The sequence below is a fragment of the Nomascus leucogenys genome, chromosome 10 (assembly GCF_006542625.1).
Source record: "Nomascus leucogenys isolate Asia chromosome 10, Asia_NLE_v1, whole genome shotgun sequence".
In the NCBI taxonomy this organism is placed as follows: Eukaryota; Metazoa; Chordata; class Mammalia; order Primates; family Hylobatidae; genus Nomascus; species Nomascus leucogenys.
The window spans coordinates 56,651,068-56,666,374 of NC_044390.1; the positions used below are offsets into that span (position 1 = coordinate 56,651,068).

Below are 15,307 nucleotides of genomic sequence, written 5' to 3' on the forward strand. Positions count from 1 at the left end.
TCTTTCTTTCTTTTCTCTATTTTTTTTCTTTTTGAGACAGTCTTGCTCTGTCGCCCAGGCTGGAGTACAGTGGCACAATGCTCATGGCTCGCCCGGTCAGGCCTGCCGAGTACAGTGGCACCAGAGTCTCACTCAGGCTCACTGCAAGCTCCACCTCCCAGGTTCACGCCATTCTCCTGCCTCAGCCTCCCGAGTAGCTGGGACTACAGGTGCCCACCACCACGCCCGGCTCTTTTTTTGTATTTTTAGTAGAAACGGGGTTTCACTGTGTTAGCCAGGATGGTCTCAATCTCCCGAGCTCGTGATCCACCCACCTCGGCCTCCCAAAGTGCTGGGATTACAGACGTGAGCCACCGCGCCTGGTCTCTTTCCTCTTTTTTTTTTTTTTTTTTTAGACAGTCTCGCTCTGTCGCCCAGGCTGGAGTGCAGTGGCACACACATGGCTCACTGCAGCCCCAACCTCCTGGGCTCAAGAACGATCACATTTCAACATGAGATTTGGAGGGAACAAACATCCAAACTGTATCAAACTCCATGATGTTCACACAATGACAAAATTGCCTAAGGAGACATTTCTCAACATGTCCCTGTCATTATGTGACCCCATGACTGTAATTCTTGTAAAGTTGGGTGCAGTAACTGTTCAGTATGACTGTTTTTCTTTAGGACATTGTTTCTGTACTGGGAGGAAAGGAATTGGAGTGAAGCACAGGTGACTTCAACTTTTTATTTTGAGACAGAGTTTCGCTCTTGTTGCCCAGGCTGGAGTGCAATAGTGCGATCTTGGCTCAATGCAACCTCCGCCTCCCAGGTTCAAGCGATTCTCCTGCCTCAGCCTCCTGAATAGCTGGGATTACAGGCATATGCCACCACGGCTGGCTAATTTTGTATTTTTAGTAGAGATGGGGTTTCTCCATGTTGGTCAGGCTGGTCTCCAACTCCCAACCTCAGGTGATCTGCCCCCCTCAGCCTCCCAAAGTGCTGGCATTACAGGTGTGAGCCACTGCACCCGGCCGTGACTTTGACTTTAATTACACTGTGTTATTTATTCATTTATTTTAGAGACTGGGTCTCACTCTTTCACCCAGGCTGGAGTGCAGTGGCACAATCATAACTCACTGAAGCCTCAAACTCCTGGGCTGGAGCAATCCTCCTGCCTCAGCCTCCCAAGTAGCTGGGAGTACAGGTATCAGCCACCATGCTTGGCTAATTTTTATTTTATTTTATTTTATTTTTTGTATAGATGAGGTCTCACTATGTTGCCTAGGCTGGTCTTGAACTCCTGGCCTTAAGTGATCACTCTTGTTGCCCAGTCTGGAGTGCAATGGTGCGAACTTGGCTCACTGCAACCTCCACCTCCCAGGTTCAAGCGATTCTCCTGCCTCAGCCTCCCGAGTAGCTGGGATTACAGGTATGTGCCACCACCCCGGCTAATTTTGCATTTTTAGTATAGACAGGGTTTCTCCATGTTGGTCAGGCTGGTCTCAAACTCCTGACCTCAAGTGAACCGCCCTCCTTGGTCTCCCAAAGTGCTGGGATTATAAGCAGGAGCCATGGTGCCCGGCTGATCCTTTCTTTACTCGGCATTTTCTTTTTCTTGTGCTGGGATTATAGGCAGGAGCCATGGTGCCCGGCTGATCCTTTCTTTACTTAGCATTTTCTTTTTTTTTTTTTTTTTTTTGAGACGGAGTCTCTCTCTGTCACCGAGGCTGGAGTGCAGTGGTGCGATCTTGGCTCACTGCAAGCTCTGCCTCCCGAGTTCACGCCATTCTCCTGCCTCAGCCTCGCGAGTAGCTGGGATTACAGGCGCCCACCAACTCGCCTGGCTAATTTTTCTATTTTTAGTAGAGACAGAGTTTCACCATGTTGGCCAGGCTGGTCTCAAACTCCTGACCTCAAGTAATACACCCACCTCGGCCTCCCAAAGTGCTGGGATTACAGGTGTCAGCCACCACGCTTGGCCTGCAAAACCCCACCTTTACAAGATTATTTAAAATTAGTTGGGCATGATAGGTAACAGAGTGACACCCTGAAGAAAGAAAGAAGAAAGTGGAGGGAAAGAGGAAGGATGATAGGAAAATAAATCTGCCAGGATCTAATAAAGCTTAGTGACCATGCCACCATGCCACACCTAGGTATTTAAAAGAAATGAAAATTTATCTTCCCCAAAATACTCTTACAATACAAGCTCTATTAACAGTGGCCAAAGACCAGAAACAATCAATTGGCCAAGAACAGGTGGGTGAAACTATATTGGCCACATTATAGTACAGCCACACAATGAAATACCACTCAGCAATAAAAAATAACGAGCTGTTGATATCCCCACAACATGACAACTCTCAAAAACACTTTGTTGCGGCCAGGCAGGGTGGTTCATGTAATCCCAGCACTTTGGGAGGCTGAGATGGGCAGATCACACAAGGCCAGGAGTTCGAGACCAGCCTGGCCAACATGGCGAAACCCCATCTCTACTAAAAATATGGAAATCAGCCAGAGGTGGCGGCAGGCGCTGGCAGTCCCAGCTACTCAGGAGATTGCGGCAGGAAAATCGCTTGAACCCGAGAAGCGGGGGTTGTGGTGAGCAGAGATCGTGCTGTGTCCAGAATTGGTGGGTTCTTGGTCTCACTGACTTCAAGAATGAAGCCACAGATCCTCGCGGTGAGTGTTACAGTTCTAAAGGTGGCGTGTCTGGAGTTTGTTCCTTCTGATGTTCAGATGTGTTCGGAGTTTGTTCCTTCTGGTGGGTTCATGGTCTTGCTGGCTCAGGAGTGAAGCTGCAGACCTTCACAGTGAGTGTTACAGCTCTTAAAGCAGCATGTCTGGAGTTGTTTGTTCGTCCCGGTGTGCTCATGGTCTCGCTGGTTTCAGGAGTGAAGCTGCAGACCTTCGAGGTGAGTGTTACAGCTCATAAAAGCAGTGTGGACCCAAAGAGTGAGCAGTAGCAAAATTTATTGCAAAGAGCGAAGGAACAAACCTTCCACAGTGCTGAAAGGGACCTGAGTGGGTTGCCACTGCTGGCTCAGGCAGCCTGCTTTTATTCTCTTATCTGGCCCCACCCACATCCTGCTGATTGGTAGAGCCGAGTGGTCTGTTCTGACCAGGCGCTGATTGGTGTGTTTACCATCCCTGAGCTGGACATAAAAGTTCTCCACGTCCCCATCAGATAAGTTAGATACAGAGTATCCACACAAAGGTTCTCCAAGGCCCCACCAGAGCAGCTGGATACAGAGTGTCGATTGGTGCACTTACAAACCCTGAGCTAGACACAGGGTGCTGATTGGTGTGTTTACAAACCTTGGGCTAGATACAGAGTGTCGATTGGTGTATTTACAATCCTTGAGCTAGACATAAAAGTTCTCCAAGGCACCACCAGAGCAGCCAGCTAGATACAGAGTGTCGACTGGTGCATTCACAGACCCTGAGCTAGACACAGGGTGCTGATTGGTGTATTTACAATCCCCGAGCTAGACATAAAGGTTCTCCACATCTCCACCAGACTCAGGAGCCCAGCTGGCTTCATCCAGTAGATCCTGCACCGAGGCCGCAGGTGGAGCTGCCTGCCAGTCCTGTGCCGTGCGCTCGCACTCCTCAGCCCTTGGGTGGTTGATGAGACTGGGCACTGTGGAGCAGGGGGTGGCGCTCGTCGGGGAGGCTCAGGCTGCACAGGAGCCCATGGAGGGGATGGGAGGCTCAGACATGGCAGGCTGCAGGTCTCGAGCCCTGCCCCGTGGGAAGGCAGCTAAGGTCCGATGAGAAATCGAGCACAGCGCCGGTGGGCTGGCACTGCTGGGGGACCTAGTACACCCTCCACAGCCACTGGCCTGGGTGCTAAGCCCCTCATTGCCCAGGGCCAGCAGGGCCGGCCGGCTGCTCTGAGTGGGGGGGGGCCCGCCAAGCCCACACCCACCAGGAACGCCAGCCGGCCCGTAAGCGCCGCGCGCAGCCTCGGTTCCCACTCTCGCCTCTCCCTCTACACCTCCCTGCAAGCTGAGGGAGCCAGCTCCTGCCTTGGCCAGCCCAGAAAGGGGCTCCCACAGTGCAGCGGTGGGCTGAAGGGCTCCTCAAGTGCCGCCAAAGTGGGAGCCCAGGCATAGGAGGCACCGAGAGCAAGCAAGGGCTGTGAGGACTGCCAGCACACTGTCACCTCTCAGTGCCACTGCACGCCAGCCTGGGTGACAGAGCCAGACTACGACTCAAAATAAAAAAAAAATTAAAAAAAGCTTTGTTGAGCAAAAGTCAGACACAAAAGACAACCTATTGCATGCTTCTACTAACGTGAAATTCAAGGAGACAAAACTATCGTGGAGCGATAGAAATCCAAATACTGCAAAATGTTCTATTTGAGTCATTCCAAGCTCCCTATTCTTTTCAGAGCCTACACTGTGGAGGACCCCCAGGCCGCAGACTGATAGCAACTGGGACAGTTCCGGTTTCAGCGCCCAGCGCAGAAGCCACTCTTCGAAAGGGTGGGGCACACGCCAAGAGACAACCATCTGGTCTTCAGTTATCAGTACTAAACATGGCGGCTCCCACAGAGCACCACACCCAGATCACGAGACCGCGCGCTGCAGGAGCCAGTCTGTCGGCTCACTGGGGCGCGCCTACTTTTAGATTGACCAATAAACGCGAGGCGTAGGGCACGCCCTCTTTCTTCCCGTCTCCGCCAATAATCTCCCGGTCCCTTCCACAGGATCCAATCACCGCTTCGGCCTCTCTTGAATGAAAAGGCAGCGGCCCAGTGAGCAGAGCAGCAGCCCGACGCAAGAAACAGGAAGCGCGGCAGCTCGTGTCTGAGCGCCCGGCGGAAAACCGAAGTCAGAAGCCTCTCTTAGCAGCACGCGGAGAAGAACGGGGAGCCAGGTGAGCGGCTGATCCCGGGCGCGGGGCCGCGGTGTGGGGACGTCTGAACTGAGAGCGAGAGGACGAGGGGAGACGTTGGGAGCTAAGGGGAGGAGGAGAAAGGGTCGCGAGACGGGGGGGGCGGGGCGGTTGGTGTGTTAGAGCGCTGTGTGTTGGCCGTTGGGCACCGGGGCGCATGCGCTAGGGGTAGGCCGGCCGTTGGCGCGAGGTGCTCGGGTCTCGGGGCTCGGGGCTCGGGGCTCGGGGCCCGCTTCTGGGAGGGGCTGTCATGGCCGACGGCGCTCCGAGCCCTACTTGGAGTCTGGCAGTTCGTCCGAATAGACCTCGCGGCGGCCTGGGGCCATTTGGAGAGGGACGAGGGGGTGACGCCGGGGTCTGGGTCCTGGGTGGGAGAAGTCGGAGCTTCCAGTTGTCAGGGGTTTCTTTGGGACCGAGGGACTTGACCCCTTTCCCAGTCTACCTTCTTCTTGGTCTACTTTTTACGGGATTCGGGATTCTGAGATTTAGGGCAAATAAGACTTTATTTTGGAAGGCCGGGCGCGGTGGCTCTTGTAATCTCAGTACTTTGGGAGAGACCAAGGAGGGCGGATCACTTGAGGTCAGAAGTTCGAGACCAGCCTGGCCAACATGGTGAAACCTCGTCTCTACTCAAAATACAAAAAAAATCAGCCGAGCGTGGTGGCGAGCGCCTGTGGTCCCAGCTACTCGGGAGGCTGAGGCTCGAGAGTCGCTTGAATCCGGGAGGTGGAGGTCACAGTGAGCCGAGATGGCGACACTGCACTCCAGCGTGAGTGACAGAGCGAGATTCTGCCTCAAAAAAAAAAAAAAAGAAAAGAAAAAAAAAGACTTTCTTTTGGAAATAGGAGTCTCCAGGTGGGAATAAACTCCGGGGTGGAAAGCCTGCCTGGGGACACTTGAGGGTAACTGGGTACACGTGGCGTGTCTGGGTTGTGAGTTCCCCGCTGTCAACTTTCAAGTTCATGCGCTCCTGGCGCCTCAGCGGTCGTGGCCACCCACTTTGGGCGGGGAAAACCCCGCCGGATCCTTTCCTGATCTAATCAGTTTTGAGCTTTAGATCCTGTCCAGCCCAGTTTCTCGAAAATTTTATCTTAGCAGATTCGGTTTACCCCAATTTATCTCTCTCTCTCTGTCTTTTTTTTTTTTTTTTTTTGAGACAGAGCCTTGCTCTGTCCCCCAGGCTGGAGTGCAGTGACACTATCTCGGCTCACTGCAGCCTCCGTCTCCTGGGTTCAAGCAAGCACATCCAGCTAATTTTTGTATTTGTGGTAGAGATGGGGTTTCACCATGTTGCCCAGCCTTGTCTCTAATCCCTGACCTCAAGTGATCCGTCTGCTTCGCCTCCCAAAGTGCTGGGATTACAGGCATGAGCCACCACGCCGGGCCCCAATTTCTTTTTTTAAATTTATTTTTCTTGAGAAAGGGTCTCCCTCTGTCACCCAGGCTGGAATGCCATGGCGCTATCACTGGCAGCCTCGACCTCCTGGCTCAAGCGATCCTCCCGGCACAGCCTCCCAAGTAGCTAGGACTACAGGCCCATGCCACCACACCGGGCTAATTTTTTTTTTTTTTTTTAATTTCTATTTATTTTTTAGCCTCTGCTACATAGAACGTGCCCCTTGGGCTATGTCTTTTTTTTTTTTATACTTTAAGTTTTAGGGTACATGTGCACAACGTGCAGGTTTGTTACATATGTATACATGTGCCATGTTGGTGTGCTGCACCCATTAACTCGTCATTTGCATTAGGTATATCTCCTAATGCTATCCCTCCCCCCTGCCCCCACCCACCCGGCTACTTTTTAAAAAATTATTTTTGTGTAGACGCGGTCTCGACTTACTGTCCAGGTTGGTCTCGAGCTCCTGGGCTCAAGCCATCCTCCCACCCTGGCTTCTCAAAGTGCTGGGATTACAGAAGTGAGGCACCATGCCGGGCCTGCCCCAAATTTGTTTCCCCACCAACAAAACAACTTTGCTTTATTTCCTTAAAATACACCATCTCTTGGCCACCTAGATTTGGAGCCCAGAATAGACTGTGGCTCTTCTCTACCCATGGATTGCTCAGGGGATGTTCCTGTCTTGTGGCGTGTCCCACCCTTTCTTTCCTTACCTCACGCCCCTACCCTGGTTACTTCTCTTTCATTTGGTGACTGGTTTTCCCTGCTGCTGGTCTTAACCTCCCCCTTCATCAGAGAAGTAAATTACAGTACTCTTGGGCAGATCCTGATTGAGTGACTCAGCTCCAATCTAATTAGCAATTCCCTATTGCTTAACAAGTACACAGGCCCGGGCCGGGCATGGTGGGTGGCTCATTCCTGTAATCCCAGCACTTTGGGAGACAGAGGCAGGAGGTTTGCTTGAGTCCAGGAGTTCACGACCAGCCTGGGAAACATGGTGAAACCCTGTCTGTACTAAAAATACAAAAATTAGCCAGGCGTGGTGGCATGCACCTGTAGTCCCAGCTACACAGGAAGCTGAGGTGGGAGACTCACTGGGCCTGGGAGGTCGAGGCTCCAGTGAGCTATGATTGCACCACTGCACTCCAGCTTGAGTGACAGAGCGAGACCCTGTCTCAAAAAACAACAACAACAAGAACACATGCCCTTTGTGGCTGACCAGCTCTTCCGGCTTTGTCTTCTGCCCTGACGCCAGCAAACTAGTCCTACTCTCCATACCCCAAAAGGCTCTGGTGCTTTTTGGACTGACCTTTCTTGGCTCCTGTTTTCCCTGCTGCCTGGGAAGTGACCCCTTCAGATTGCCTGTTTGAAGGGTCAGATAGAGAGACATGTTCAACTCTGCCTGAATGCCTTTATTCTAGTTCATTTATTCAGCCATTGCTATGGAGTGCTTATTAGCTGTTCTCACAGGGCAGGGCTGACTGGAAGCGGTGCTGTTTTAGTTGGGGCTGTAAGGAAATGCCTTTCTGGAGCAAAGGAGGCCCAAAAGAAGTGGGGGATTTGTGACCCCTCCAGGCAGCAAGAACAGCAAGTGCAAAGGTGCTGAGGTGTGTTTGAGACACGACAGCAAGGCCGGCGAGTGAGGGGCAATGGGGGAGATGAGGTATGAGTATAGAAGAGTCGGGTTAGGAGGGGCCTCGTAGGCTGACTTTGTGAGGACTCGAGTTTTTTTCTAAGCACAGTAGGAACCTATTAAAAGTTTTGAGCAGAATAGTAATGTACTCTTAGGTTTTTTTTTTTTTTTTTTTTTTTGAGACAGAGTCTTGCTCTGTTGCCCAGGCCGGAGGGCCGTGGTGTGATCTTGGCTCTCTGCAACCTCTGCTTCCTAGGTTCAAGTGATTCTCCTGCCTCCAAGTAGCTGGGATTACAGGTACGCACCACCACACCCGGCACAGTTTTGGTATTTTTAGTAGAGACGGGGTTTCACTGTGTTGGTCAGGCTAGTCCTGGACTCCTGACCTCAGGTGATCCACCTGCCTCGGCCTCCCAAAGTGCTGGGATTACAGGTGTGAGCCACCGCGCCTGGCCATGACTTAGTTTGATAGGGTCTTTCTGGCTGCTCTGGGAAGGGGCTGGGGGATGGCAACAGGGAAACCAGGGAGGAGGCTATTGGCTTAATTCAGGCAAGAGATGATGGCACCTACATGTCCAGCTAACAGTGGTTAAGCAAAACGTAGTATGTTGGCGAGACGGAACATTAGGTGACCATGGAAAGAAATGAGGCCGGGTGTGGTGGCTTACACCTGTAATCCCAGCACTTTGGAAGGCTGAGGTGGGCAGATCGCCTGAGCCCAGAAGTTGGGGATCAGCTTGGGCAACATGGTGAAACCCCATCTCTGTTACAAATACAAAAATTAGTGGTGGCAGGTGCATGTAGCTCCTGCTACTAGGGAGGCTGAGGTGGGAATATCGCTTGATTGAGCCTGGGAGGCAGAGGTTGAAGTGTGCTTTGATTGGGCCACTCCAGCCTGGGCAACAGAGCAAGACCTTGTCTCAAAGGGAGGAAAAAAAAAAGGAAGGGAGTACTGACGATGTGCTAGAGCACATTGTGCTGAGTGAAAGAAGCCAGACACAAAATGTCACAAATTGTAAGATTTCATTTATGTGAAATGTCCACAACAACAGGCAAATCCATAGAAACAGAAAGCAGATTAGTGGTTGCCTGGGGCTGGGGTGGGGTGTTTAGAGTATGGATAGGTAAAGGGTACAGGAGCTTTTATTTCAAGGTGATGAAGTATTCTAAAATTGCACATGTGGTAGTGGTTGCACATGTCTGTGACTATACTAAAAACCACTGAATTGTCTGCCTTAAGTGGTGAGTTGTATAGCATGTATCTCTGTGAAGCTTTTCTTTTTTTTTTTTTTAGGCTGGAGTGAAGTGGCGTGATTTCGGCCCATCACAACCTCCGCCTACCGGGTTTAAGCAATTCTTCTGCCTCAGCTTCCCGAATAGCTGGGATTATAGGCGCCTGCCACCATGCCTGGCTAAATTTTTGTATTTTTAGTAGAGATGGGGTTTCACCATGTTGGTCAGGCTGGTCTCGAACTCCTGACTTCAGGTGACCCGCCCGCCTTGGTCTCTCAAAAGTGCTGGGATTACAGGCGTGAGCCACTGCGCCTGGCCTGTAAAGCTGTTCTAATTAAAAATAATAATAATAAGGCCAGGCGCGGTGGCTCAGGCCTGTAATCCCAGCACTTTAGGAGGCTGAGGTGGGTAGATCATGAGGTCAGGAGTTTGAGACTAGCCTGACCAACATGGTGAAACCCTGTCTCTACCAAAAATACAAAAATTAGCTGGCCATGGTGGCAAGCACCTGTAATCTCAGCTACTCAGGAGGCTGAGGCAGGAGAATCTTGAACCCTGGAGGCGGAGGTTGCAGTGAGTCAAGGTTGCACCACTGCACTGCAGCCTGGGTGACAGAGCAAGACTCCGTCTCAATAATAATAATAATAATAAAACAGGTGATAGCAGCTTGGGGCCAGCATGGTAGCATAGGTGAGAACTGGCCAGAGGGCCTTGGTGGGATTCACTGCCTCATGGACAGGGAGGTTGAGAGAGAGAAAACAGCCATTGAGAGAATGGAATTGATGTTTCTGAGCCGGGAATGAGTGAGTGAGGCCAGAAGTGGCCTAGGATCCTCAGCATCCAGCCTCAGGAAGAATTGTAGCAGCTGTCGCCCTCTGCTCCACCCCCCCGACTGGAGTCTGGGGTAGGGGAGGAGGACGAAAGACAATTGTCCTCATGTTTGGGTCCCTTGCACCCAGCAGGCACTTGGTATGCATTAGATTAATAAAGAGGTAGGCAGACTTTGTATTAATTGCATTTTCCATCTTCTTAGCTTTATTTTTATTGGCCCAGGCCCAATAGGAGGCCTTTCATGAGAGCACTTAATTATTCCCCTGTGCAGACCACAAAGAGTGGGAGAAGCTGGGGCTGGGCAGATACTGCTTGCTCTCTCAAACTCAGTTCCCGCCAGCATCCTGGCAGCCCTACCGCTGGGGTCTTTGGGCTCCTGCCCCATGCAAGCCCAGTGGATTCCTTGGGGAGTGATAGGGAGGGGGCTTCTCTGGGCTGAGTAGTCTGAGGAAGTTCACTGGAGCTGAGGCTTGCGTGTGGAGAAGGAGGCATTTGTGCAGAGACCTGGGGGCAGAGCATTCCTGGCGGTGACAGCCAGGTTCAAAGGCTTGGGGCAGGGTCTCCAGGGGTCTGAGCAGCTGAACAAGGCTGGGGGTGGTGTGGGATGAGGTGAGCAGGGGTTAAACCAAGGGGATTGCCTGGCCTGTGGTGAGAGTTGGGATTTTAACTCTGTGAGCCATGGGAAGCCCTTGGAGGTGGAGGGTGTTCTGCCTGTGGGTGTGGCCAGCAGGGCATGGGGGAGAGATGGGGTAGCTTGAGGTTGGGGAGGTGGAGACAGGGCGAAGCTGGGAGGTGCAGCCCAGGTAGAGCTGAAGGGCTCCCTCATGGAAGGAGGCGGCAGAGAATGCCGTTTGAATGAAGCTTCATCATCCTTCTGTGCCCACTCGCGGGACCCTGCCTCTCTCTTCTCAGCGTCATGGCAGAACAGGATGTGGAAAATGATCTTTTGGATTATGATGAAGAAGAAGAGCCCCAGGCTCCTCAAGAGAGCACACCGGCTCCCCCTAAGAAAGACATCAAGGGATCCTACGTTTCCATCCACAGTTCTGGCTTCCGGGACTTTCTGCTGAAGCCGGAGCTCCTGCGGGCCATCGTGGACTGTGGCTTTGAGCATCCGTCTGAGGGTACGCCTTCTGCGTGTTATCCTCTTGCCCAGGTCCTCACCAAGACAAGACCAGCCCTGCCCGCCCAGAGCGGTGCTGCCTCCAGTGTGCCGTGGGTGAGGGCGGGGCTTGTGGCTGCCCTTGGCAGCGGGGCGTTCTGCTTTGACCAGGCTGATACCCCAGCCCTGCAGGTGTCTATGGCCTTGTCCGGAGTCAGCCTTTTCTGACTGCCCTCACTGTGGGCCCCCGGTCAACTGGTGAGGAGCCTGCACGGGGATGCGTCCAGGTTCTCATCCCTCAACGTCTGCTTCTCCTGCAGTCCAGCATGAGTGCATTCCCCAGGCGATCCTGGGCATGGACGTCCTGTGCCAGGCCAAGTCCGGTATGGGCAAGACGGCGGTCTTCGTGTTGGCCACCCTACAGCAGATTGAGCCTGTCAACGGACAGGTGGGTGGGCTCTTCCCTTCCTGGCCCCACCCTGCCTGTGGCGGTGGAAGTAGAGTAGGCTAGATGGGGTGGCTCACACCTGTTAGCCCAGCGCTTTGGAAAGCTGAGGCTGGAGGATCGCTTGAGCCCAGGAAGTCGAGGCTGCAGTGTGCTATGATCACACCACTGCACTCCAGCCTAGGTGACAGAGGGAGACTCCATCTCAAAAAATAGAGTAATTAGTTATAACAAAAATTAGAAATTGCCAATAAGTCAAAATAACTGGAAAGTGCCCACAATTTGCCCCTTGCCCCAGAGGCATCGTTGCTGTTTTGCCGTGCCACTTACCTAGAGAGTGTCCATCTGTGAAGGTTAGGTTGCCCCGAATATAGCTGTCACCACTGTCCTTGCTGTTAGGCCCTGGCTGTCTTCTCCCATTGTCTTGTGTGCCACCATCTTGGGGAGACACTTCAGTGAATTCTGGTGTCTTGCTCCTGAGTCAGGCTGGGTGCACATCATTGGGCTTCACATTGGCGCCCGTGCCCTCGTTATCTCAGCACATCCTGAAGGATGAAGGTGCTGTGGAGGGCTGTGGTGTGGTCCAGTGTCTGATGGCACGGATGGGAAGACCAGGGCCGCCTGAGTGCCGAGATTCAGGGAATCCTTATCTCTAAGGATTTCCTGGTCCCATGTCACCCGGGCAGGGCAGGTCTAACCATTACATTATGCGGGCCATTTGCTGTTCCATTTTCTGTTTCTCATCGTGGGTCCTGGTGTTGGGAGACAGGTTTCAATAGCTGTGGGAGGGTGTAGGGAGTGAGGGGTGGGGAAGGGCTGTGAGAAGTGGGAGGCATTTGGACCAGGCCTTCAAATGGCCTGTGATGTTGGGTGCAGTGTGTCGGGGGGACTGGGTTGGGTGGACTCTGGTGGGGAAGGGGTTTAGGACACTGCCTGAAGGCCCTCTTCTCATGCCACTTCCCAGGTGACGGTCCTGGTCATGTGCCACACAAGGGAGCTGGCCTTCCAGATCAGCAAAGAATATGAGCGCTTCTCCAAGTACATGCCCAGCGTCAAGGTGAGCCCCTCGGGCTGGACTGGACCAGGTGCCGCTTGGTTTCTGCAGCTTTGTTAGCCTCGGCTCTGGCCCAGCCAGCATTTACCAAGCTTGGCAGGGGCAGCTGCCTTTGAGGTTTGCGGTGGTTTTTGCTCCTTAAAAGCCTGATGAATTATGCATGGCTCCCAGGGGCCTGCGTAGGTCCCAGTCTGGGGCTGCCTTTGAGTGGAGCCCCAGGAGGCTCTCAGGCCTGCCTTGGTCCCCTGAGGCCTCCTGTTCACAGGTGCTGGGGCCGTGTATCAGCATGGAGCAGCTTCCTCCTCATCCCCATAGGTGTCTGTGTTCTTCGGTGGTCTTTCCATCAAGAAGGATGAAGAAGTGTTGAAGAAGAACTGTCCCCATGTCGTGGTGGGGACCCCGGGCCGCATCCTGGCACTCGTGCGAAATAGGAGCTTCAGCCTAAAGAATGTGAAGCACTTTGTGCTGGACGAGTGTGACAAGATGCTGGAGCAGCTGGGTGAGTCTTCTGCCCTTGCAGCCCCAGCTGGAGAGTCAGCGACTAGGTGGGCCCCATAGCAGGTGGAAGGCTCTTAAGTGGGTCACATGGGCGGCTGGCAGGTGGGGCTCCTGTGGTGATCTTAGGGAAAGCTCTGCTGCTGGCAGAGGGACGTGCTGTTTCTGAGCCTGAGCCGAATGGGACCACGGGGCCCAGACGAGCCCCCGTCCCTCCTGGACGTAAAGGCATGCGCACATACCTCTGGGAGTATGAGGCTTCTGCCACCTGTTGGGTTGGTTCCAGGCCCCGCCTGCCCTCAGTGAGCCCCGACAGGGCCGGTGGGAGATGGGCTTGTGTCCTGGGAGGCAGCTGCAGCTCTCACCCCAGCGGCTGTCTCTGCCTCAGGCTCCCCTCCCTGAAGCGTGGCTCGAGGCGCACGGGCACGGCTGCTCCGCGCCAGCGCGTAAGTGGATTGCAGCTCCTCCCACGCCTGTGCTCGCTGGCCACCCCCCAGCCCCTCAGGCACCAGGACTGGCCACTCCCGCGGCTCACTCTGCCCTCATCACGGTGCCACTGGCTCCCTGGCACAGGTTGGGAGGGGTCTGGGTCTGGTCTGGGGTGGGGGTCCTGCATGGCAGACGCTCATGTCCACCCATGTCTTGCTTTCCCCACCCAGACATGCGGCGGGATGTGCAGGAGATCTTCCGCCTGACACCACACGAGAAGCAGTGCATGATGTTCAGCGCCACCCTGAGCAAGGACATCCGGCCTGTGTGCAGGAAGTTCATGCAGGATGTGAGTAGGGCGAGAGTGGCAGCTTCGGCCTTCCCCGGGGCCTGGAGCCTGGGGCCCCAGGACACCCGCACGGCCCACATGGCACGGAGGATGCTGGGATGCTGGGAGCCGGCGGAGCCTCCTTTCCTCCCCTTGGTCTTGTCAAACTGGGAGTCAAGCTTGGTCCACACCTGAGCCGGGCCAGAGCTTACATCCAGCTTTTGAGCGATGTTTACTGAGGTCTGGTGCAGCAGGTCCTCTGGGAAGTGTCGCACAAAGGAGTCGCCCACTGGAAGGTTTTGGGCAGGCGAGATGCCCAGAGGTGATCCCTGCCCGCCCCTCCCACCTCCCTTCCCACACAGCCCATGGAGGTGTTTGTGGACGACGAGACCAAGCTCACGCTGCACGGCCTGCAGCAGTACTACGTCAAACTCAAAGACAGTGAGAAGAACCGCAAGCTCTTTGATCTCCTGGATGTGCTGGAGTTTAACCAGGTGACACTTCCATCAGCCCGTCCTGGGGCTCTGGACCTTCGGGAGGTCACTGGGCCGAAGGGACTGTGTGGCCCTGACTGCCACTCCTTCCCTCAGGTGATAATCTTCGTCAAGTCAGTGCAGCGCTGCATGGCCCTGGCCCAGCTCCTCGTGGAGCAGAACTTCCCGGCCATCGCCATCCACCGGGGCATGGCCCAGGAGGAGCGGTGAGTGCGAGCCACCTGTCAAGGCTGCAGGGAGCGCCACCAGGAGCCCAGTGTCTGACGGCCTCCACTTGTTTCTCCTGCACCCCAGCCTGTCACGCTATCAGCAGTTTAAGGATTTCCAGCGGCGGATCCTGGTGGCCACCAATCTGTTTGGCCGGGGGATGGACATTGAGCGAGTCAACATCGTCTTTAACTACGACATGCCTGAGGACTCGGACACCTACCTGCACCGGGTGAGCAGCCTCACGGGCATGTTGCTTTCCCCTGGCGGTGGGGTGGGACCCCAGCCCTGCTTTTCCTCAAGTCCTGAGGTAGTATCTGTGGCCTGACCCTGATCCTGTCTGCCTGCAGGTGGCCCGGGCGGGTCGCTTTGGCACCAAAGGCCTAGCCATCACTTTTGTGTCTGACGAGAATGATGCCAAAATCCTCAATGACGTCCAGGACCGGTTTGAAGTTAATGTGGCAGAACTTCCAGAGGAAATAGACATCTCCACATACAGTAAGTGCCTTGGGCAGGGCAGGGATCTGGGGCAGAGGGTTCCTTCCCCGGCCCTTCGGTTCACTGCATCCCATGTCTTACAGTTGAGCAGAGCCGGTAACCACCATGTGCCAGAGCCGCCCACCTGGAGCCGCCCGCATGCAGCTTCACCTCCCCTTTCCAGGCGCCACTGTTGAGAAGCTAGAGATTGTATGAGAATAAACTTGTTATTATGGAAGCCTCGCTCCCACCCCATCTGTTTCTTGGTCATCTTGGCCTTTCACGGACACCCTGGCCTGGCC

General features: G+C 54.1%; 1 protein-coding gene across 1 annotated transcript; it reads left to right on the top strand.

Annotated features, from left to right (window-relative positions):
- The first annotated feature begins 4,755 nt into the window (after positions 1-4,755).
- On the top strand, positions 4,756-15,243 carry DDX39A (DExD-box helicase 39A). The gene is made up of 11 exons (XM_030820611.1): positions 4,756-4,863; positions 10,887-11,098; positions 11,397-11,524; positions 12,486-12,578; positions 12,891-13,074; positions 13,730-13,848; positions 14,190-14,321; positions 14,418-14,527; positions 14,616-14,760; positions 14,879-15,026; positions 15,110-15,243. The coding sequence occupies exons 2-11, from the start codon at positions 10,891-10,893 to the stop codon at positions 15,124-15,126; spliced, it is 1,284 nt and encodes a 427-aa protein (XP_030676471.1). The 5' UTR covers positions 4,756-4,863; positions 10,887-10,890; the 3' UTR covers positions 15,127-15,243.
- The last annotated feature ends 64 nt before the right edge of the window (positions 15,244-15,307 follow it).

What these genes read in the sequence shown, in the direction of transcription:
- DDX39A (XM_030820611.1), top strand. Translation starts at nt 10,891, where the DNA reads ATGGCAGAACAGGATGTGGAAAATGATCTTTTGGATTATGATGAAGAA. An exon ending in TTGAGCCTGTCAACGGACAG is followed by an intron (nt 11,525 to 12,485) that starts GTGGGTGGGCTC and finishes GCCACTTCCCAG; the next exon opens with GTGACGGTCCTGGTCATGTG. An exon ending in AGTACATGCCCAGCGTCAAG is followed by an intron (nt 12,579 to 12,890) that starts GTGAGCCCCTCG and finishes TCATCCCCATAG; the next exon opens with GTGTCTGTGTTCTTCGGTGG.